The sequence below is a fragment of the Ochotona curzoniae genome, unplaced genomic scaffold (assembly GCF_017591425.1).
Source record: "Ochotona curzoniae isolate NIBS_2020 unplaced genomic scaffold, NIBS_Ocur_1.0 contig_2210, whole genome shotgun sequence".
Lineage (NCBI taxonomy): Eukaryota > Metazoa > Chordata > Mammalia > Lagomorpha > Ochotonidae > Ochotona > Ochotona curzoniae.
The window spans coordinates 22,766,896-22,791,969 of record NW_024465369.1 but is presented as its reverse complement, the minus strand read 5'-3'; the positions used below and the strand labels follow the sequence as shown (position 1 = coordinate 22,791,969).

Genomic DNA, 25,074 nt, shown 5'->3' with positions numbered 1-25,074 from the left:
TTGGTCATTATAAAAGGGTGATAATAAGGCCCTTGTGAAATCATATAGACTTGGAATTAGTGAGCACCTGTAATCTGGTTCCCTTTGCAGTGTGGGATAGAAGTACTGACCGTGTTGAGGAATGCCAGGTCGGTTTCTGTACCCATAAGACAAACATGCATGTCTCTGGATTTATAAGACAAGCTACTATACACTCAGTAGATTTTTAAATCTGATAATTAGAATAATTACATTACAAGTGAACAAATAATGAGGTGACTTAAGAATAAGAACATAACAAGTTCATTTCACTAAGGTGTTGGATATGGAAAACTCTGCAAACCTAAGGTGAAAGAATTTTATATACTTAAGATGAGGCTTATTTCATAAATTGGTATCATTCTTCACCTATTTTCTGGGTGAGTTATAAAGAAAAGAATTTTGTTTAGGTTACCATCCTGGAAGCAGGAAAAGTTAGAATCTGGTGGCTGTGTCTGATGAGGGTCGCAAATTGCATTCATCTCAGGGCAAGGTAGAACTGGAAAGCCTAGGCCTCCTAAAATATCCACAGCCAGTCCTTCCAGACAGGCAGTAATCACTCCCAACAACTCAATCACCTCTTTTTATTTTTTTAAGATTTATTTATTTTTATCAGAAAGTCAGATATTCAGAGAGAAGGCTTCCATCCGCTGATTCACTCCCCAAGTGGCTACCATGGCTGGAGCTGAGCTCATCTGAAATCAGGAGCCAGGAGCTTCTTCTGGGTCTCCCAGAAGCTTTGGGCCATGCTCTACTGCTTTCCCAGGCCACAGGCAGGGAGCTGGAGGGGAAACGGGGCAATGGGACATGAACTTGTGCCCATATGGGATCACTGCAAGTGCAAGGCGAGGATTCCAACCATCAGGCTACCAGTCCGGGCCCTCCATTATCTCTTAAAGGACCCATCTCCTCACTGACACCTTGAAGAATTTAGCTTCAACCCCAGTTTCTGTGAGAACAACCCATATTCAAACAATAGCAGTGTTATTTGTTACACTTCTTGTATCCATGTTGTATCTTTCTGAATAACATGAATTTTAAAATCTATGTTTTGAAAATACGTAAAAGGCTGTGAACCGTTTAATTCTTGTGAATCGTTTCACTAACAGAGAATTCACATTTTCTGCTTCTCTTAGATATGGAGTCTGGAGAGCGGTTACCATCCTCTACAGCCTCCTCTACAACCCCAACTGCATCTTCTTCACCTTCTGTGGCTTCCGCAGTTTCAAAAGGCGGCCTTTCCACTGGAGCTGCTTCACTTAGCTCTACAATCAACACATGTGGTAACTATCCTTCACTCTTCATGACCTCCATTTTAGGATTCTCTACTTTTATCACTCTTATTTTCATAGGCATTTATTGAGCTCTGAATAAAAGATTTGCATGGGCTCCAGGAACCTGTTGAAACAATGGCTTGGTTCAAGATCTCTTCTGATTTTTTTTTCCTGAATTTTCCATTGAAGTAGCACTGATTATTTTTGCTTAGTAAAAATTCTCTGTGACAAGTAATCTTAGTGTCTTAATTTGTCTTACCATTTTGACTGTTAAACAGGCCAATGTAAAGTCTTTTAAAACAGTAGGTCCTTCAGGAATGAAAGAAATAGAAAACAGTCCTTCATGGTAACGACCATGCCAGTGCCATCACCTCTTTGCTCTAAATTTGTTTTCCAAGATTTTAAGTGATTTCTCAAGCTCTACTATCCTAACTCACAGATATATATTATGGCACATCACTTATTTGATAGGAAAAATTTTAAAAGCTTAGTCTGTGACAGATTTCTGTTTAGATGGGAAAAAAGTTTTTGCTGCTAAAAATCAACTTGGGAAAATATTCTCAATTTTGACAAATTATGTATGTGGTGTCTGGAAGCAACCCCCGTCCCCCTCCCCGCCCCAAAATCATTCTTTGCCCTTTTACAAAGAGTGTTTTTAGGAAACACTCCATACATTAAATATTGTTAACCTTTAGCTTACTTCATGCTTTTTTAAAGATAAAAACATTTATTGATTGATTTAAAAGTCAGAGTTACAGAAGATAGAGGAGTGACAGGGAGAGAAAGAGAGATCTTCCATCCAAAGGCTCACTCACCAGATGGCCTCAAGGACAGGGGTAGGCCAGGTCCAAGTTGGGAGTGAGAAGCTGTGTGTGGATAGCAGAGTCCTCAACGCTTGTGCTATGCTCTGCTGCTTTGCCCAGGCCATAAGGCGGGAGCTGGATGGGAAATGGAGCATGTGGGACACAAACTGGTGCCGATATGAGATGCTGGTTGCTTTATTCACTATGCCACAACTCTGGCCCCATTTCATGCTTAAAAACAGGAGAACAAAATAATATTTTAGTTTTTCAAAATTAGCTTTAAAAAATCTATGTAAACAAAATGTGTAAGTAGAAAATATCTACTTATTCTACAGAATTTTCATATATACATTTTCACTTTGTTTTTTTCTAATCCACGAGATGTAAGATGGCTATCCTTTTGGTACTGGATTATCATAAGGCAATCTTATAAATTACTTTACTGTGATTGTAAAATAACAAATGTTTTTATTTTAAATCAGTATATCTCATTTTTCCCTGTACCTCATTCACTCTTCATCATGTAATTAAACAAATTGATCAATATTTCCCTTAATTTTAAAATGATGACTGAATTATAACTTCCATTGATGATATGCTATGTTCAGAAATATTGATGTGACAGTTAACTTATAGATTGCTTGTGTAAATCAATGTACCCTGTACTTTTGTAATTATCTTTTTCTGTTTTTTTTTAAATAACTTTCCTTCCTCTTTTATTGCCAGCTTCTTTCAATGTGTTCTAATCTTTTCTGTTTATTTTATTTATCTTTGAATCAATCACAGTATTTCTGGAAAAATATCTTTTTATAATCTTGAAGGTTTCTATAACATCTTTGAGTATGGAACCTTAGTTTTCTAAATCAGCGAAGATGAGATTACTCCCCAATTTGTTTACTCATTTGTGGGATGCTGCTCTTTATTAGTGATGCTGGGGACTTGTAGGAGGGATGGGGTATTGCTGAGTTGCTAATAACTTAGTCTAAGAAGTCATGTTTTAAAATCACTAATTTGCTAATATAAAAGTTGAACTTTTCTACTAAGATGCTTACATTGAATTGAAAGTATATTTTTATTTACTCAAAAATATGTCACTTATTGATATTGCATTTTTAGTATCAACAGCATGAGTTGCTTTTTCCACTTTTTTGGTAACATGATTTTTTTTAAAGAATTTTCATTGTATTTTAGTTCGTGTTTAAAATATAATCTTTCATTTCCTTCCAGCACACTTAAAGTGCCCAACAGAATACTTGATTGTCCTGTATAAGCCAATTTTGGTTTTTTTTTCCTGTCTTGTTTGATTTGTTATTTTTCTGAACATGTAGATGAGTTTCCTTGAAAGCAGGAGTATTAATATCACATAGCACGGAACTAATGAAAATGATCCAAACACTTAAACAATTTGATTCTCTGTGTGTGTGTTTGTGTTATGTGTGTGTGTATGTTTTGGTATGTAGAAATAGTGAAACAGAATTTTCATCTTTAAAATGCAAAACCTCAACCCAGCATTTCTTCATGTAGTCCCCTGAGGTTATTCTGTTGTTTCAGACAATTACTTTTCTTTTAGAGAAAGAGTAATATCACAGATATTCATATATCTGTAGAAATTCCTCTGAGTTATAAAGGATGTAACTCAATCTGGCTTTTAGACATTGAATGATCAACTGTTTTCTATTGAACGAATGCCTTGTCAGGATCAAGATTCTGTCCACTTAGAGTTGCTACAGTAGATGCTGGCAGAAGATAGGAAGGCTACTAGATCAGAGATCTTACTGTTTATGGCATAGCAAACAGCAAAGCATAAACATCAAGTTAACCTTGATTCTCTATGTCCAAGTCCCATAAGAGTGATAAAAGAAGCCCTATGGAATTCTGTACAATGAAGTTCAATCCTTCAGCAGCTATGCTTGATCAAGTTAGATTCAGGAACTCAGTGCAGATCTCCTGCATGGGCTACAGGACTTGCAGGGCTACATCACCTTAGTCCTTCCTAGGTTTGCGTGGGCAGGAAGCTGCAGTCCGGAGCCAGTGTTGGCAATTCAACCCAGGCACTCCAGTGTGGGAAGTACTCATCTTGGTGGGCATCTCTACTGCTAGGTACTTATTATAAAGAAAACAGGTTTCTTTAGCTCGTGATTCTAGTGACTAGAAACTCCAAGCTATGTAACTAATATCTGGAAACATCTGTGTTACTAACATCTGGCTGTTATCACAATGTGACCACTAGAGAAGTATTGAGGAAAACATTAAGTACAGAAAAAAGTGAAGCACACCAAGTGGCCAGAGTAGCTAGAACTAACATGGTCCTGTGAAAATTACATTAATTTCTTTTCACTACGCAGTAGACCGCACATCTTGAAGACCCATCAACTCTTAATGCTGCCACTCTGGGGAACACATTTCTAATACATCAGCCATTAGGAGTTAACTCACATCCAAATCACGGCAGGGATGGCTTGTTCTTGACATCAGACATTACACTTTCCTGCCATATCCTCAGGTGACAGAGAAAGGAGAAAGGTAGTTTCCTTCAGTCTTATTTTTAAGGACATTAATTCCATTTTTGAGGGCAGAGTACTTGTGACTTAGTCACTTGCCAAAGAGTCCCACTTACCACACTGGATATAGGTTCAAACATTAATGTTGCGGGAAAGGGGTGGAGAGCAGCAACAGTCAGAGCCCTGCACTTCCTGCTGGAGAATTACTTTGGAAAATACATGGTCATTAGCCTTCAGGCCATTGTGACAGTCTGAACTCGTTTTTTGATTTTGAGGTTCTCACCATTTTGACCTCTTGGTCAATGTATTGGTCAGTTCAGCAAGAGAAAACCAAGATCACTGAGTTACTTTTGACACAAAAGATTTCATATGAGAAATCAGGTACTTAGAAAACCGTCAAAATGCTGGTTGCTGCCCTCCCTGAATGACTTTCTAACAGCCAAGGTCTAATTGACCTGCTGAGGAAATTACTTTTGGTTCATTCAGGACACTGCTGTAGCAGCTGCTGGCTGCGTTATCCCAGCTTATCTGCAAAGCAGTGATCCAAATCCACTGACAGAAAGGGCTCCAGTGCTGTCTGCTGCCTGCTGGATCTGAACCAGCAAGAAAGGCACTTCATGTGTTACCAGTCACCCAGCTTAACTGTTTTTAATTCTTTCCAAATACAACTGATTGACAGCATCTAAATTAATTCCAGAACCCTGGCTGCAACAGACTGGTAAATATAGTTTTTAGTTACTAGCTCCTGCATCACAGGAAGGCATACTAAATGGAGATTGAAATAAATGTTGGATGAACCGATTGTCTGCCCACTTCATTTCACATGGTTTTAATCCCCCTGCCATATCTGTACTGTATTAAACTTTTCTGATACATATATATGAGCTTTATTCCTATTTTGAACAGGCCATTCCTGTAATGAAAATAGTATTTCAGCAATACTTCTAATCACTTATGTGTAACTATTAAAAATCTCCTTCAATGTACTATTATATCAGAGAATATAAATTAAGCAAATAGAATAAATGCTTTAAGTCAAAGTTATATGGTTTTTAACTCTCACACATAATAGTATCTACTGTTTACTTTGTAATCAGTGTGGGACTTGCTTTAAGAATTTAATTCTTTCTACATAGTATCATTAATTGTTTATGCCCTGGATCATGCCCATAAGTATAAAAACATGTTTTTAATAACAACCAATCTAAAAATTAATACAAGGGCACATTAGAAAGCTTGTGGAGGATGAAACCTTTAGTGCAGTGGTTAAATGCCTGTGTCCCACAGGGTGCCTGAGTTCAGTTCCTGGCTATAGCTTCCGGCCAGTGCAGACATTGGCAGGTAGCAGTAATTAGACTATTGCTAGTCCTGTGGCAGGCCTGGATTTCATTGTTGTCCACTGGTTCCAGCCCTGGCCTTGTCCCAGCCGCTGAGGGCATTTGAGGTGTGAACCAGAAGATAGGGGTGTTCTCTCTTTGTCTCTTAAACAAAGAAAGCAGCTATTTTTTTTTTAAGTTATGGAATTGAAGAAAATAGCAGATTTACTTTGCTACAAAAAAAATTGTAATCTGGGGCAGGCACCTACATTTGACTTAGCAATTAAGCCTCCAGTTGGGCTCCTCTATCCCTTATTGGAAATGCCTAGGTCGGATCCCTACCTCTGTCTCCCTTTTGCAGCCTCCTTCTAGTGCAGACCCTCGGAGACTGCAGTGATGGTTCAGATGATGAGGTTGTTGCTCCCCACTCCGAAGACCTGGATTGAGTTCCCAGGTGATGACTTGGCCACCTCCTGCCTATGGCAGGCATGTGGGGAATGAACCAGTGGATGCCAGAATAAGGAAATAAATACTTTGAAACCATGACTATAAATACTCTTCAGAGTACTGTGGAAAATATAGCTGTACATGGATTGGAAAAATGAAATTTGCATCAAATAAGCTGAACTTTTAATACAGTTTTTCTAGGAACTTTAGAATTACCTCATATAAGCTAAAATCTCTTATTTCCCTTTGTTTATTGACCTGTTTTCTTCCACAATTTTCGCAGCCCAGTTTCTCCTTTTCTTCCATGCATATCTCAGCCCACACTCATGTCATTTTTCTATCCTCTTAGCAACCTTCCAGGAGCTGACAGTTGGCTCTCCGCATTCCTGATACTGCACTTCTCTGATGTCTCTTTCTTTTTGCCTTTTTTTTTTTTCAAATATCTTTGTTCATAAGTGTTGCATTTCCTAGGTCACAGTCCTGGGGCCTCTTACCTCTTTGTTTAGATACATCTGTATGAAGACTTTTGTCAGAATTTCTCCTTGAGCTCCTGTGCAAGAGTATCAGGCATAAGTATTTCATACATACTTCAAACTTAGCAAATTTAACATATTCAAATCCAAATTATTAGAAATCCTATTTTATTCTGATTGTTCCACATGTAAACATGATTCCATTACACCATAGCAATAGTAATCTCTAGATTTTTCTTTCTAATTTTTACACCAAAGTCCTCTTGGTTCTTGAAAATAGGACTTGAAGGATACAAGTGTTTAGCCTAGTGGTTAAGTGCCCATGGCACACAAGGCTGGACCTGGGTTTCAGTCCTGGCTCTGGTTTTGGACTACAGCTTCCTGCCAGAGCAGAAACCCAGAGGCACAGTGGTGGCTCAAGTCATTGTGCTTCTGCCCCTTCCGTGGCAGAGCCTGATTGTTTTCGTAGCTCTTGGCTTTGGCCTTGGCCCAGCTGCAACTATTGGGGGCATTTGTGGAGTGATCCGGTGATGAGATCTGTCTGTGTCTCTGCCATTCAGATAAAAGCAAATTAACAGCTGGACTCTGTATCCTTTTTGTGTCCACAACCATAATCTACACTACAGTCCATCCTTGGAATCACCGTAGTTTATTATTAACTGGATTCTTCACCTCCATGCTTGCCTGGCTTGAATTTATTGTTCCTGTAATAGTAAAGCTGTTAATTTAGGTATAACTTAAGTATAATAAAATTAACTTTTAATTAAATGAATTTTGACATATACACACACATAAATGCAACCTCTAGGATAAAGAACATTTTTCACTACCTCCAAAAGTGGCCGTGCACATTTAGAAATCAGATTCCTCCACCATCCTTACTCTGGTAATCAATGATCTGCTTTTTTTCATAACTGTTTTATCTTAAATTTTATATAAATGAATCACTTGATCATAGCCAAAAGGCTGAGAAGCGATTATATAAATGAATCACATCGTCTGGCCTGTTTTATGCCAGGCTTCTTTTACTTAGTAAAAGCTTTTCAAATATCTCCATATCATTGTATATATCTGTGGTATATTCCTTTATACTTCTGAGGAATTTTCCATTATATGGCTATACTACTGTTTGTTAGTTATAAACTATTAATGGACATTGCAGTGTTTCTGTGTGGGGTGGTTGAAAATATGAAGTTAAAAAGCCTGTATGGCTAGTTATTGTCTTGAGTAAGTCCCTAAGAGTGGAATTGCTGGAGAATATAATAAGTATATGTTTGTTTGATACATATACACAGATCATTTTCCAAAGTGGTATTAGAGGTTGTTATCCTCCACCAGTTGTGTGTGAGAGTTCTAGTTGCTCTGTATTCTTGCCAATTCCTGATGTCAGTCTGACTAATTGTAGCACATAATGTCTTTGTTTTTGTTTTTTAACATACATGGGCAACTTTTAAAAAGATTATTTATGTATTTATTTTAAAAGCAGGTTTATAGGAAGAAGGGGGAGAGAGAGAGATAGAGAGAGAGAGAGATGTTCCATCTGCTGGTTCACTGCAGGGAGCTGGATGAAAAGTGGAACAATAGGATACGAATTGGTGCCCATATAGGATGCCAGTACCTGAAGGTGGAGTATTAGCCAATTGAGCCATTATGCAGACACTCTATAGACAACTTTTAAAAATATTTAATTATTTCAAAGACAAAGCAACAGAGAAAGAGGAGGAGGGCAGGAGTAAAGGAAGTTTACATCTGCTGATTCATTCCTACAAATGATTGTGCTAAGCTTTGAGCCAGTATGTCTCCAACATGGGTGGCAGGGTTCTTGTACTTGGCCTGTCTTCTGTTGGCTTATGAGTCATAGTAGCCGAAAGCTAGGTGAGAAGTGGAACAGCCAGAATTCAACATAGCACCCCAATAAGGGCTGCCCACAGTGTAAGCAGTGTCTTAACTGCCTGCAACGTAACACCAGTTCCTGGTTTGGGCTTTTAAGTTCTCTATACACTGATGCTGTTGAGTAGATTTTCATATGCTGGTTTGCCCTTCCTATAGCTTCCTTCCTAATTTATCTATTAAACTATTTTACCCATTTTGAAAAAGTGTATTACTTTTTTTTTTTAAACAATGTGGGCATGCCTTTAAGTCTTTTTTTTAAAAGGTTGATTTATTATATTGGAAAGTCAGATTTACACAGAGAAGGAGATACAGAAAGATTTTCCATCTGCTGTTTTTCCCCAAGTGGCTGCAATGCCAGAACTGAGCTGAGCCGAAGCCAGAAGCCAGGAGCTTCTTCTAGGTCTCCCATATGGGTGCAGGGTCCCAAGGCTTTGGGCTGTCCTCGACTGCTTTCACAGGCCAGGCAGGGAGCTGGAAAGGAAGTAGAGCAGCCAAGACAAAAACTGGCATCCAGACGGGATCCTGGCACATGCAAGGCGAGGACTTTTGCCACTAGGTTACCGTGCTGGGCCCTATCTTTCTTTCTAATCTGTGTACTTTTTATTTCTTTTCCTGCAACAGTGAAATGTTGTCATTTAATATAATTTTGAATAGAAGATATTTCAACGGCAATTATTGGCACAGTGGTTAAGACCATACCAGGCCTTTTGCTGCTAATCATGAGAGAGAGCACTTCAGAAACAATGTGCAGCTCAACAGATCTGATGTATAGTTCTGCCCTGAAATGTGGATCTCTCTATACTCTGCCAGTTATCTTCTGGTGCCCCTGAACCCTTTCTTTCTTCACACACAGTATACCTGCACCCAGGCATTTGGGCAGTTTGAAATCTGAACTTCTATGGTTTGTTCATTGCCAGCATTTTCCCTTAAGTTTCCAGTTGTTTTCTCCTAAAAGTTTTTTTTAATTAATTAATTTACTTGTTTACAATAGTCAAATGAGATCTTTTGTCTACTGGTTTACTCCCCAAATGGCCACAGTAGCAATGGGCCAGGTTGAAGCCAGAATTCCAGAATTCCATCCAGGTTTCCCATGTGGGTGCCAGGGCCGTTGTTTGCTACTTTCCTAGGCACATTTAAAAAAAAATTATTTGCAGCTTGACTGGAAGGTGGAATTGGGAGTCCTGCCAGATCGGCACATTAGGCATCCTGATGTTGCATGTGGGCACCCCAAGTGGAGTCTTAATTGCTTTGTCATATGCTCACAGCCCCTCACTCCGTGTAGCTTTTTAAATGTTGAACTATGAAGCTTAACTGTCTCAAAATTATTTGAGAATATAAGAATGAAAAGAAGATTGTTTAAAGAGAAAGCTTTATCACTGTTCTGAATTTTTTAAAGATATTATTTATTTATGTATTTTTACTTCAATGTCAGCAGTACAGAAAGAAAGAGAGAGAGAGAGGGAGAGAAGTTCTTTCATCCACTGGTCCACTGGTTCACTGCCCAAATGACTGTAGCAGTTGGAGCAGGGCCAATTTGAGTCCAAGAACTTCTTCCAGGTCTCCCACATGAGTACAGGGCTACAAACACTTGGGCTATTCACTGCTGCTTTTCCACATGCATTAGAGGGAGCTGGATCAAAAGTGGACAGCCAGGACTCAAACCAATACTCGTTTGTGATGCTGGTGACATAGGTGGCAGTTTAACCACTATGCCACCACATAGGCCCTTTCTGTTTATTGCTTAACCGGTATTCAGGTCATATATTTTCAATTTCAAAATATTTAAACACTAACATATTTAAGGACTTTAATGTGTAACCTGGTAATTTGAGTATATATATATTTTTTATTTTCAACCATTTTGATGATGTTCCCTTTGGTTATTATACCCAGTTATTGCTGTTAATAAAGTACTTACAAAATATTCTCTGAATGCAGCACCATTTTTGGTGATAAGTAGTTTGTATCCTGGAGGCTGATTTTGCAATTCTGTAAAATTATCCATAGAGTATGGGCCTGGCAGAGTAGGCTAATGGCTTAAGTCCTCGCATTTCATGCACCGGTATTCCATATGGGTGCCCGGTTATATCCCAGGTGCTCCACTTCCTATCCAGCTCCCGGCTTGTGGCCTGGGAAAGCAGTCGAGGATGGCCCAAAGCCTTGGGACCCTGCAGCTATGTGGGAGACCTAGAAGAAGCTCCTAGCTCCTGGCTTCAGAGTAGCTCAGCTCTGGCCATTAAGGTCACTTGTGGGGGATGAACCAGCAGATGGAGAATCTTTGTCTCTGTAGATCTGACTTTTTAATTAAAAACAAATATATTGTTTAAATTAAATAATTATAATAATTATCCATAGAGTTCAAGGAACTAGAAGTAATTTTGAAAATATGTAGTAATTAGTAGCATTGAAAGATTTAAAATATCTTTAAACTAGCAGAAACCATCATGTGAAGTAATAAAGTACAAAGCCTCTTTTAGTTCTTCCAGGATTAAATTCTTTGGCATACTTATTACTTATAGCGATTTTGTTTTAACTTTCCGTACTGTGCCTTAGCCGTAGGAGAGTTTTCTCACTGGTGATGTTAAGCAAGAGTCAGTAGTTCAGTATTTACATTATTTATTTCTTATAAGGTGAAAAAAAGTTATTGTATTATTAATAATAAAAATGAAATTACTGTGCCTTAGTTATTAATTTACTGACATGTATAAACTGCTTTTACATTTTTTTATTTTCTTGGGTAGTACAGTTTCAAAAGCTTTCCTAAAAAACATTTAACTTCTTAAAGTTTAAGTTGAGAAATCAGGCATTTTAGATATGCATTAATGTTTATTAAGCGTATGTGTACTTTGTGTCCCATTCATTAAACCAAAAACAAAAATAAAGTTTTCACACTTAATATTGAAATTGAGTTTGAGGCCTCAGTGGGATGGCTCAGACTAATCCTGCCCTTGCATGCACCAGGATCCCATATGGGCACAAGTTCATGTCCTGGCTGCTCTACAGTCTGTCCAGCTTCCTGTTTATGGCCTGGGAAAATAGTAGAGGATGGCCCAAAGCCTTGGGATCCTGCACCTGTATGGGAGACACAGAGGAAGCTTCTGATTCCTGGCTTTGAATTGGTTCAGCTGTGGCCACTGCAGTCATTTGCGAAGTGAGCTGTTCATTGCAAGGAACATCTTTCTCTCTTTGTCTCCTTCTATCTATAAATTTGCCTTTCAAAAAAATAGAATAAAATAAACTGAGTGTTAATGTTCATTGCAAAGAAATTATTTTAGTCTTCAAAAGAATTATTTTATGAGTATACAAATATTCTGCAAAAACTTAGAAATGTTCATGAAGAAAAGTTTTATTTGGCAATTCTATGGATGTTGAACATAGTAATGCAGGAAATATTTCCTTCCCCAAAGATATTCAAATAGTTTTGTTTTATAGTTGTAAGGTTTTTGTGCCACATTTTATGTTATACTTTTGTGTTAAATTTTGCCTGTTAAAACAGCATGTAGTTTAAGCATGATTACAGGAATCACTGAGCCACCTCCGCAGTGATCAAACATGCCTTGTAAAGAGAAGCTTGAAATTTCAAGAGAATTGAAGGTCAACTATAATGTCCTGGCAATGTAACCAAAGATTTAATCAAAACAGTATCCCTTGCTGCAAAAAATAAATTACTTAATAAAAATTAAAAAATCAGAGTTACAACATAAATGCCTCTTTTTCAAATAATGAATGTTTTTTTTTATATTTTTAGTTACTAGCTTCCATGAAATGATTTGATAGGTATAGATTTCCCTCTCTACATGGAAGTCTTTAAATTAACTTCTAACTACACAATGAAGTTTTAGTAACATTGTATGATTTTTTTTAACCCCGAAGCCTAGAAAATGTTACATTTTTAATCATAAAGGATACTAACATTTTTAGTTATTTAATGACTGGGAAAACAGAATTCCTGAGAAAACAGAATTGAACACTGTTTTACAGTTACACACAACAGATGTCACAGAATGTCTCTGCCAAGTGTTAACAGTTTACCTTGTGCAATCTTTTGTAGAAATAAAAATGATAAGAGATGATTATGCCCTGTTGCTGATACGATAAATGATGGATTGTGGGGCAGATGTTTGGCCTGGTGATTAAGTCTGGCTAAGTTGCCCATGTCCCATATTTCAGTAGCTTCATTCCTGAATTTGACACACAAACCCAGCTCCTGAGTCAAGCCTCTTGCTAATGCAGGTCGTGGAAAGCAGGTGATAATCTAGGTAACAGTATTCCTTCCACTCATTGGTATATACCTCGAATGAATTCTTAACTAGGAGCTTTGGACCCACTCAGAGTCCACTGCAAGCAAATAGGGTTCGAGCTATGGATCTAGCTGTTTGTGTGTCTGTCTCTATTTTTTCTTTCTCTGTCTCTAAAGAAAGAGAGAGGGGGTGGGGGAGGAAGGAAACAAGGAAGGAAGGAAGGAAGGAAGGAAGGGAGGGAGGGATTGTGAATAACATATTATGAATGTTCAAAGAAAGCCCAAAACTTATCTAAGAGACTCATAATACTTTGGAGCCATGTGTTCTTGAGGAACAAGCAGGGAGCTGGATGGGAAGTGGAGCAGCCGGGATTAGAACCAGCGCCCATATAGGTTCCCAGCACGTTCAAGGCGAGGACTTAAGGCACTAGGCCATGCCGCCGGGCCCATACTTAGATATTTTGAAATGGAAACGATAGCATGATCAAAACCCAACAGTGACAGCATTGGTTACACACAGTACACACAGTAGTGTTTCAAATTGTGTATTGTATTGGGCATGTTGAGATGAATGAGATTATAAAGTTTACCTGTCAAAGAGCTCAAACAAAATGCTGGTTTAGAATTTATATGTGCAGAGATGAGTAGTAAAAATCATGGATCCTCATGAAATAACTTGGGGAGATAATGTAGGAAAAAATAGCTAGACAAAATCCTTTAAAAATAAAACTTCCATTCATGAAAAACAGGAAAAGGAAAATTGCATAAAGGGAGCAGGAGTATTATGGAAAGATATCCATTTAAGAAGGTAGGGAGAGTTCTACGACATGGCTTTTAATCAGAGGGACAGGAATTCCTGATTAAGGATAAAAGGAATAAAGCTTTTTTGAGTATATTAATTTGCAAACTGTAGTGACTTTACTATCAAATGGAAGGGAGGCTTGGAACTCAACTCAGACATTAAAGTTCCCTAGAAGTACAGATACAGTAGACACCATGTGTGTCAGACTTTGGCCCCAAGGTTAACACCTGCTGATTGGAGTGAAAGGGAAGGGAATCAACCAGGGTGTGGGGTGACCTTCAGAGAAGCCAGAGATTGTACTAGGGCTCCCAGGCCATTAGCAGGGCGTTGTATGAAGGGGAGCAGGCAGGACACAAACTGACATCTATATGGGATGTTGGCCTCAGAGGTGGCAGCTTAACTCCCTGTGTCATAACATTCGCCCCCACGATGTAATATATTTTAAACAAAGATTTAGAAGAAAGAATAATAAGTTGGAATAGGGTGCCCTTGATTTGAATCAGGAGTCAGATGTGGTCTATACATTTTTTTCAGTTGAATCAATGCTGAGTGAAGCTCCTGTTTTGTTGATGCTTTCTGCATACTTACTTCTGGATGTTTTCCTTTTTCAGAGTCAAAAAGGAGCTTTTTGTCATCAAATTATGTATGATTGATTTGTAATTGTTGTTGCAGGAGTGATAACTTCATTTAGGAATGTCTCATATTTTCTGCTCAGGAGACTCCTAGATATAGCTCATTTTTTTCTTCACACTAATGAAATTAATGTCTTAACTACGCATCTGAGAATTCTGCTCACCACCATTTCATTAGCTGTAGAAGTATTTCCATTAATTTTTCAACCCTAATAATCCCAGTTGTTCTGCATTTCTATATTGCATATAGTTTTGGTAATTCTGAGTTTATCTAATATTTTTGTGATAAATCATGGCTACATAGATATAATTGGCAAGTATAATCTTGAATTATTATTTTATGAAAGATAAATGACACATGATTCTAAAATCCCCCGGACTAGAATGTTTAGTTCCACTTGCTTACCAGGAAAATTGATAGAAAAGGAAATATGACAAATCATGGTGTGTTTATAAATAAAGCATTTGATTAATCCCATTTGAGATACAAAGTTGAATTGATTGGTGATAATTATAATTATTATATACAATCACAAATGAAAATAAACATTAAACTTTATAGTCACAAACCCACTATGTAGGGAAATTAGCTGGGTTTCTTAGAATTGGCCACAAAAAGTTAATAAAATCTTTCTGGGGCCTGTTAGCAATCTTAAAAATAGTGACATTTGTGTCACCTGTTGTGCAGTCGCACACTCTACTTATTTTAACTCAGCTTCAGGGCTTATATGGTCCAGAATACAAAAGTTCCAATTCACCAGTTTTCTGTCTAAGTTTAAAAAAACTTTTTTTTATTAGGTATTTGAGAGACAAAAATAGCATTTCCTTCCTCTAATCCATTCCCTCATGCCAGTAGTGGCCACTTGTCAAGGGCCAAAACTGGAACTGACCCTGCTTGTGGCCTGGGAAAGCAGTCGAGGACAACCAAAGCCTTGGGACCCTGTACCCGCCTGGGAGACCCAGAGGAAGTTTCTGGCTCCTGGCTTCAGATTGACTCCACTCCATCCATTACAGCCACTTGAGGAGTGAACCATCAGACAGAAGATATTCCTCTCTGTGTCTCCCCCTCTCTAGATACCTGCCTTTCAAAAATTAAAATAAATAAGTGTTAAAAAAAAAACAACCTGGGAGCTGAGAACACAGGCCAGGTCTCCCATGTGGGTGGCAAGAACCCAGTCATTTGAACTATCACCACTTCTTCCCGGATCTGTGTTCTTAGGAAGTTGGAGTGAGGAGCTAAGAGCTGGGAATCAAACTCGGGAATTCCAAAGTGGGTTGCTGAGTTCTAAACCACTAGGCTAAATACTTACTCCATATCAAAGACTACCTGACTTGGAAAGATACTTAAGTTTCTCCTATTATCTTGGAGTTTCTTTGTGGGCCTTCTTTGTAACTTTGATATTTGCTGAGTGATGTACTTCTTGGGGTGTTATAGTGGGAGCATGACCATGAATCAGTACTTTGTCCCCAAGAGGTTAATCCAAGACATACATACAGCATTTCTTTAAATCTTGCCTAAAGTCATTTACTTCTTCCTCCAGATAGAGACTAGAGCATACTTCTGTGATGAATTTTTGTGTGCAGGTACATTCTGACAAAATTTAGGACTACTCCTTGGTTTTCAGGCTTCTTGAGGCACCCACATCCTATATCAGAGTGCCTGTAACAGAGTTACAGCCCAAGTCCCGGCTCCTTTACTGCTGTTTCTCCCACTAATGTGCACCTTGGAAGGCAAGAAATGATGGGTCAAGTACTCGAGTTCCTGCTACAGCCCCGCCCCCCAGGAGGTCTGCATTGAGTCCCTGCCTCCTTGCTTCTGCCTGGCCCATTGTCAGCCATTGTGAGCCTTGGGAGAATGAAACAGCTATGGAATCTCACTCAAATAATATGAAAATAAATAAGTTTTAAAAGAAAGAGCAAATAGGAGAGACTTGCTTGATAACCAAAAGGCAGCATAAAGTACCTATTTTCAACTTACCATTTTAAAATCACTTCTAACATACTGTGTTAAAATTAATTAAAATTTGTTGCATAGGCAGGATGCCTATACACAGGAGATAGTAAAGAAGCCTTATTCTTATTTATTGTACAATATTTTTCACAAAGGAAATTGTTAGATGGGCTGGAATGTGTGCTATGATATCCTCTTTTCATAGACTATGAAGCCAGGAAACCTTAATTATTTCCTGAAAGTAAGGGAAGAATTCCAAGTATTGAAAAATTGTTCTGCCACATCTTTAGACAGTATTTAAAATGTATAATGCACGCACACACAAGTTTATGTAACATTGCATGTAGGGGTTATGATACTTAGTGCTAGATTCTAATTGTAAAGTAAAAATTAAAATTGAGAGGTCACATGAATTTGAATTACATATTTATTGTGTTATGATCAGAAAATTAAGAAATGGGTTCTATGTTGATAAATACTCATGGATGTGTTTAGAAACCTTGAGTAAACTCCTTAAATCCTTCTGTTCTTATGTGTTTATTTTTCTAAGATCAAATATAATCCCTTGTTAGTATCAAGCTATTCTTTTCACTTATGTGGTATTACGTGGGAAACAAAGCTTCAGTTCTGGCTCATGTCTGGAGTGTATGTGATTTAATAAGGATTTGGTAACATTATGAGAGTATTTCATTGGTTTTTAACCTTAGATTAATGTGTTTTTTTCCTTCTTATGGTTAAACAAATGTGATAATTTATTAATGCAAATGTATTTTAAAAATTGGGCTCATTTCTTCAGGTCAAACTATTTTAATTAGTGAAAATCCTTTACTTAAAATATTGGCTCTCAAAATTTGAAGTAACATCGTTCATTTTCATTTTTTTTTAAAGAGTACTTTCATGTTTCTGTAAGCATCTTATTCTCGGGGGCATTAAAAGAGTAGAAATGCAGAAGAAAAATGTAAAGCAAAGAATTGATGAGAAACTAAAAGATTTTAACTGTGAACGCTGAAATCAGATAAATCTCACTTGTTTCTAGAACACAACTTGAAGTGTGTTTTTTTCCCTCCCAGGACATTTATTCAGAGCAGCCGGGGATCAGCCGTTTAACCTGGCCACAGTGTCGAGTGCCTTCCCAATGGTCAGCCACCCAGTCTTTGGTCTACATTCAGCCAGCTCAGGGCATTCAGAATTTGGTGGTTTGGGGACACTTGGTACACCCACAGCCTTAGCCGCACATCCCCAACTAGCATCTTTTCCAGGTAAACATCTGTTACAAACAGTGGTCAAGGAAAGGAGGAAAGCTTGAAAATGTTCAAGCAATCATTTATTAAACAGAACTAAAGAAGAATAGTCTAATGCCTGATTGTTGAAACCTTTGTGCCAGAGTTGGGTTAATCCTATTTGCCATGGATAAGATGACCAAACACACTGTGTTTTAGGTGGGAGGGCAGTTACTTAGGTGTTTGAGTGCCTAGAAGGCTAAAGGGGCATCTGCTACAGATGGGAATAGTTCAGCCAAGCTTTTTTCGTGTTTTTTCTTGAAGCACAATGTGAATACTTGTTATAAGTGTAGACTGTTGAATTGTTCTTAACTTTATTTCATTTTAGAAAATTATCTAATATACCATTTGAAACTAAGTTTAGTTCTTATAATAGATATGTCTGCTCTTTCATATTAGGTCCTTCCTTTGTAAAGCAAATTAGCTGTATTTAAAAATTCTGCATTTTCCCATTTTTTAGCACATTTAGAGATATTGCAGAGCTGTACCACTTGTCCATCAAGAGGACCAGTATTATCTGAAATTCCCCAGGTTGTGAGGATGCATTATTTCACATGGACACCACTTAAAGCTAACCTTAGAAAAGCAAACTAGAGCTGAAGTCATCCAAACTTAAATTTGGTGTTTTTACTCATAGCTGTGTGATCTTGGACAAGTTATCTGACTTGTCAGCCTCAGTTTTCTCACATGAAAATAGAGGATAACCATTACAGTACCTGTCACCCAGGGTTCCTGTGCGGATTGACGAAGATAAGCATGTTCAGTGCTGGAAATGATGACTTGAACACACTGTTACTCCATAATTACTGTCATTAGTTGCTGTGGCCCATTTTAATGGTTAATGAATTGTCAAGTGCTGCTTTAATAGAAACACATCTTGTTTAAGCTATGCATAGAGAAAGGCGGGACAGTTAAAGCTACAAGTACGTTTTTGAATTACATTATTCCTTTCATTTATTTGTTCAAGGGAAAACAGATGGGGCGGGGTGGATAGTAATGAGAGTAGACAAAATCCAAAGCTAAATTTTAATATTTCCTTGTACAGTATTAGTAAGAACTTATTCCACTAAGTACTTAGCACAGTTCCTGAGCAAAGTAAGCATTTCACATCAATTTACTGACATGTGAGATTATTGAACAAAAATCAGAATATATAATAATGTAGTTACTGGAATCTTAATCATTTTATTCGTTTGTCATAGTGTAATTTTAGTGTTATATTTGAGCAAATCTAAACCAAAATGGAATGGCTAAATTATTAAAAATCAAACGTCTTCTGCACTGGATTGAAGGTTAACAGATGTAAGAAAAAGTTACTCCTCTAGACTTCAGTAATGTTGACCCTTCACTGCATAGAAAGTGCTTAATAATTTGCCCAGCCTACATATACTTTTTACTCATTTAATGCACAAGGTTCTTTGAGCATCTGTTGGATTACATGCAGTTGCTTAATCACTGAGGAATATGCTAGAATAATAAATAATAATAAGTTTTGTTTTACTTATATTTTAGGAGATGAATGTATAAATGCCTAAAAGACAGAATGTTTAGGGATAAAAGTATGTCTAACTGGACATACGTTTTTTTCTCTTTTTTTAGCCAAATGAGCAGAAGTTACGCCTGTTTTAAGGACAGTTGTGTTTAAGTAGTAAATTTAATGCAATAACTTAAGAATAAATTCTGTATAACTGGTCTTATTCAGAAGCATAACCCAAATGCCAAAGTTTTTAAAAGTCACCCAACAAATAAAGGAGAACATACAGTGAAAATATTAGTAGGAATTTTAAATAAGGAATAATTTGTTTTAAAATTTTATATACTTGTAAGGTATTCTGCATTTCAAATTAATGATGAAATATTAGGTAATTTAATGGATGTTAGTATAATAAAATTATTTCCATTTTATGTTGAAATAACATTGTGGTCATTTTTTGAAGTATAATTTTTCACTATTTTATCTTATTTTAGTATCATATCACCTTTAATTTTATGCAGTATCTGGCTCTGCCATGTTTGGAAGATTTTTAAATTCTGCTCAATGTTCTAGATTTAAATTGAGATCAGTATCACCTTTGAAGTATAAATCTTTCTGTTGAATATGATTAAGGCTTTGAATACATTTAGAAATTCATCATGTGTGCAGTTATTTAATCCTTTTTGTCTGTTTTTTATTTTATCAGCAAGCTGCTTTGTGACTAAATTTGTTTTTTATTTTCTTGTATTTGAAATTACGTTTGTCACTGAAGTGAAATTATTTTATTGCCTGTGAAGTAATCCAAGACATTTGTAAAACTGATGTTCAGAAGCTCTGTACCTGTGTTGCGTTTTACTCCGTTTTCAGCTTATTTGTAACACACTTTCCCAGTGTTTCATTTCTATTGTGCACTTACTTCTTAGTGACACTCTGTGGTACAATTTTGTGTTTATTCTAAGTTTGATTTTTGTTTAAAATATTTGAATTTTATTATATTTTGAATACCTTACTTATTTGATTGTTTCAATGTCTATACATTCTACATTAATGCTCTAATTACACACTTTGTAAATAACTCTCTTAGGGAAACCTCAGTCCCTTCTTATCCCCCAGGAAGAGCTTGTTTTTCAGATCTTATAAATACCAATGCAAAATTGCAACTGTGCTGATGCAAGCCTAAAACACATTGTTTTCTCTCTAAATATACTTCTTTCATTTAGAGATTTGATGAATGATTAATGCCTTTACATAGTTATTCTTAGTTCCCTCCCCATCGTCCAAGCACTGCTGAATACTCAGTGGTGTCATTTCATTGCCAATGCCTTTCTGTAGGGCTAAGAGTAGCTTATTTAATGTTTTTAAACTTCTGAGAATGGCATCTGCCATGAATTTTTGACTATTTTAAACACCTAATCTTGCCATTAGATGATGAAGTCCTGTACCACTTGACATTCTATTTTTAATGAATGGGTAGTCCTCAAAAAGCTTTAAACATAATATAGTACAATTTTCACAGTATTGAGTTTTTCCCATAATGCATTATTATAATTTATTCTCTGATTTCCTTATGGTCATTAATAAGAAATACATCTTAAGTTTGGAAAAAATGAGCAGCCTGAAATAAAATAATAATTGTGCTGTCAGGATAGCCAGTTGGAGAAGGCTGTTTCTTATGGAGTTTAGATAAAGCAGTACAAGACTCTCCTTTGGATTATTGGAAACTTCTAATCTTTGCCCTTCCTTGAAAAATGCATTCTATAAGATTTGGTGTATTTTCTTTTCAAAATTTTAACTAAGAGCCACTATTTGAATATATAAATTGCATTGAATTTTTAAATATCTATTCATCTTATATTAACAAAATAATTGCTGTGTGTAATTTATAAGTGGAAATATGGACACAACTCAAGCTTTATGTATTAACTTCAAGGACAGCACTTTATAAATCTTTAATATTTTACTGCAAAATTATTTGTTTTTGAAATCTTCAAAAACTTCTTTGGCCAAAAAAGAACGATGCTGATTTTATTGTATTTGTGTTTTCATTTCATGATAAATTTTTTTTCATAAGTGCAATTGAGATGTTGTGGATTACATTAGTAGTAACTATTATTTAGGTCACTTGATTTATCACAGTCAGATTTATTGTATATAATTTGAGTAAATTCCTATCCTAGCTTCAAATTAACATTAAATTGCATAGTGTTAAAATATATTAGTATAATACATTTTAAAAATTTCCTCCATAGATTTAGAAAAAATATGCTGCAAGGGCTTTAAAAAGTCACATAGTTCTTTAGTGGTCAGTGACCAAAGGCTTTAGGTTTTTAGACTTGGGCTACCTTTGTTCACCAAAAGCTTGAAGTCTAGAAAGCTACAGAGTGAAGATCCTAGGACAGAGCCCTAATGAGAAGTGGGATGAGGTTTCAGGGTTCTCATCAGCTGTTCACAATGAACAGGTTAATCAGAACTCTGTGTATTTTGGCATTTTTGTTCTGAAGGTTGACTTTTTTCTTGAAATAAAACAGCAGTTGTTACCTAAACTAGAAAGCTAATTGAGATATTGTTTTGTTTGGTCTGTTTGGCTTGGAGGTGCAGAATGGTGGCGAACTACAGATGTCCATACTCGCACAGGGGCAGCCTTCTTTCCACCACTACTGGGAATTCCACCACTGTTTGCTCCTCCAGCCCAGAATCATGATTCGTCTTCATTCCATTCAAGGACTTCAGGAAAAAGTAATCGAAATGGTCCTGAAAAAGGTATGCTTAGTCCCCTAAGTGTACATCGTCTTTTCCAAAGCACCATTTAGTAGTATTCAGATTTAATGACATGCTTATACCACTGTGCCAGACACTTGCACATTGTTTTACTTAATCCTAACTTAATCTAAGTCTGTAAGATTATAAGTCTCATTTTATAATCAAGGTTAACATAAGTTGCTCAAGAAAATGCTGCTTATTTATAGAGCCCAATTCCACTTCATTTTGTTTGCATTATGTGTTCCTTTTTTTCTTTTTACTACTCTTTGTAAGTATTTTTTTAAAATTGAGATGAAATTCACATGACATTATATTAACTATTTTAAAGTGAACAGGTCAGTGATTTTTAGTGCATTTGGTTTGGTACAGCCATCACCTGCATCTTGTACTGAAACATTACACCACTTCCAAAGCAAATCCTTACCCCTTAAGCAGTTGGTACTCATTACCCTTATGTTCAACCCTCAAACACCCACCAGTTTGCACTCTGTCATCTAGCTTGTTCTGCTGTGAATATTTCATATAGAAGGAATCATATGCTATGAGACCTTGAGCGTATAAATTATTTCATTAAAAATGTTTTTGAGTTTCATGTACATCATACACACATACACACTTTTGAAAAGTTCATGGAAAATGGGATTAAAAGATAAGTTGGCCTTGTGGTTGAGACACAACTTGGGATGACTACATCCTGTATCAAAGAGTACTTGGATATAATTCCTGGCTCCACACTCAATTCTGATGTCCCATTTACGTACCTTAGGAGGCATCAGATAATGGCCCTGGCGAGTGGGTCCCCATTAACACTCTGGGAAGATCGGGGTTGAGATCCCAGGATCAGCTTGACCCGGCTCTGACTGTTATGGGCATTTAGAACATGAACCAGTGCATAGGACCTCTGTCTGTCATCTGTCTTTCTCTCTCAGATAAATAAAAACAGTAATTTTTAAAAATTAAAAAACCCATGAAATCCACGCAGTATTTTTTTTTCATAATACACGATTCCATGAACTTTACAAAAACCTCTTGTATAGCAGTACTTCATTCTCTTTTGTGGGTGAATAATAATCCATTGTATGAACATGCTTGTCTTCAAGGTGTAAATGGTTCAGTAAATGGAAACAGTCCATCATCTGTAATTGGTATCAACACCACTGTCCTCTCTACTACTGCTTCAAGCTCCCTGGGGCAAGCAAAAAGCACAAGCTCAGGTGGAGGAAATCGAAAGTGCAATCAGGAACAAAACAAAAACCAGCCTCTGGATGCCAGAGCTGACAAAATCAAAGATAAGGTGAGTTATTCTTTGAATAACACACAGCAGATCTCTGTATTTAAGATAAGCATTTGAACGTTCAAATAATTGTGCTGTGGATTAATCTCCTGTGTTTGCTGATGTGTGTCTTTATGATGTGATATTAATATTATTTCAGTAAAGCGGTCAACACCAGTATAAATGTTATGAAGTAATAATAGCTAAAATTAACAGGGAACTCACTACATTACCTTATGTGTTAAATCTGTTGCAACCCTCTCTGTGCCCTTAATAATGTGGCTACTGTTTTTACAAATGGGAAAGCAGAGCACGAAGACCAATAGCCTGCAAGTGCTGAGTGATAATTTGAAGCCATGTAGTTTGATTCCAAAGCCTATGCCTTAGAAAATAAATTAAACCAAAAATAAAATCTTCTTATTGAAATTTTTAAATATACAAAGTAGACAGATATTCCTGTGTACACATAAGTCAGCTTTAAAAGATAACACATCATGGTCAATTTTATTTCATCTACATCCTAAGTTTCAAATTAACTTTAGTCTCTTAGCCCTACATTCACCCTTTGGTTCTTTGCCAGCTAGTACAATGGTAGGCTTTGTCATTCGAGGATCCAGGATAACACTGGACGAGGAAAGGGCCTGCTGTTCCTGCTTGCAGAGTTCTCATCATCCTGGTAGGCTGTGGTGGTCACTGGGTGACTTCCCTGCCAGCTCGGCCTTAACAGTTTGTGTTCAGGAAACTTGGTATTGCATGTCATCCAGTGAGTGTCCTAGACATCCCAGCAGGGAGCTTATCACCAAGTTTTGCTAGGAAACCAGTAGGTGGCTTTCTAATTTTACCTGCACTCCAGCTGGCAGATGCCCAGCGAGTTTTCTCTGGCTTTCTAGCAGGTGATGTTTCCCATGTGCCAGCCTTGGCCTGTGATACTTCATGGAGCTGTTCTGTTAGCCAGTAGACAGTAGCCACAGCCTTTCCAACCAATGAGTTTTGGGTGAGAGGGGGTGGGGGACCAGAGGGTTTTGGAAGAAATAGACTGTCTTCTAAGGTTATCTTTATTTCAGTACAGATTAAACAGGTTTGATCTGAAAATCTAAAGCCCAAAGTCCTCTAAAATCTGACATGCTCCAAAATCCTAACCTTTTCTGAGTGCTTTTCTAACTTCTCAAGTGGAAAATTCTGCACTTGACCTCAGGAGACAGGAAGTGGTCAAAATATAAACACCCAAAAGTATGGTATAAAAATATCCTCAGGCTATGGAGGATGGGTCTTCAAAAGTTTCATGATAACACATATTATGGAAAAAAAATAATGTGATGTAAAAATTTGACAGCAAAATAATATTTTGATCTCTAATTCAGCATTGGATACCGTCTTCAACATCTCTTCTTAAATATACACAAGTTTTGCAAAATCTGGGGGAAAAATATGAAATACACAGCACTATAGGCACAAGACTTTCGGATAGTGATACTTAACCTGAACTCTAGCCTGGCCCTAGAGAAAGTGGTTACTCCCTACCTCTGGCATTCCTGAATTCTTTGGAGGTCTCTACATCCATCTCAGCAGTTAATCATCTGCAATCAGTGAATAATTCTCATTTAAAAAAAAAAAAGCTTTATTTTTTATTTGAAAGCAAAGAGAGAGAGAGTGGGAAGAGAAAAGAGAGATATCTTCCTTCCACTGTCTCACTCCCCAAATAGCCACAACAGCTAGGTCTGGGCTAGAGATCTGTCCACTGGTTCCATCCTGGGTGGTTGCAACAAGCAGGAGCCAGGAATTCCATCTGGATGTTGTCTAAGAGGAGTGGGGCCCAAGTACTTGACCACCTTTACTGCCTACCCAAGTGCATTAGTAGGAAGTTGGATTGTTAGCAGAAAAGATTTGAACCAATACTCCAATATAGCATGCCAGTGTCACAAGTGGCAACTTAATAG

The 25,074-nt window shown here is 37.1% G+C and overlaps 1 protein-coding gene across 5 annotated transcripts in view; it reads left to right on the top strand.

Annotated features, from left to right (window-relative positions):
- The window catches only part of BAZ2B (bromodomain adjacent to zinc finger domain 2B), a 239,784-nt gene that overhangs the window by 126,870 nt on the left and 87,840 nt on the right, over nt 1-25,074 (top strand). For 3 of the 5 annotated variants that reach the window (XM_040971610.1, XM_040971614.1, XM_040971613.1), the window contains exons 3-6: nt 1,155-1,301; nt 17,421-17,609; nt 21,697-21,864; nt 22,965-23,158. In XM_040971610.1, the coding sequence (XP_040827544.1) occupies nt 1,157-1,301; nt 17,421-17,609; nt 21,697-21,864; nt 22,965-23,158 (696 nt within the window). In that variant the 5' untranslated portion in view covers nt 1,155-1,156. The remainder of the gene's footprint in view (nt 1-1,154; nt 1,302-17,420; nt 17,610-21,696; nt 21,865-22,964; nt 23,159-25,074) is intronic. The other 2 variants (XM_040971612.1, XM_040971611.1) reach the window with 2 other exon arrangements.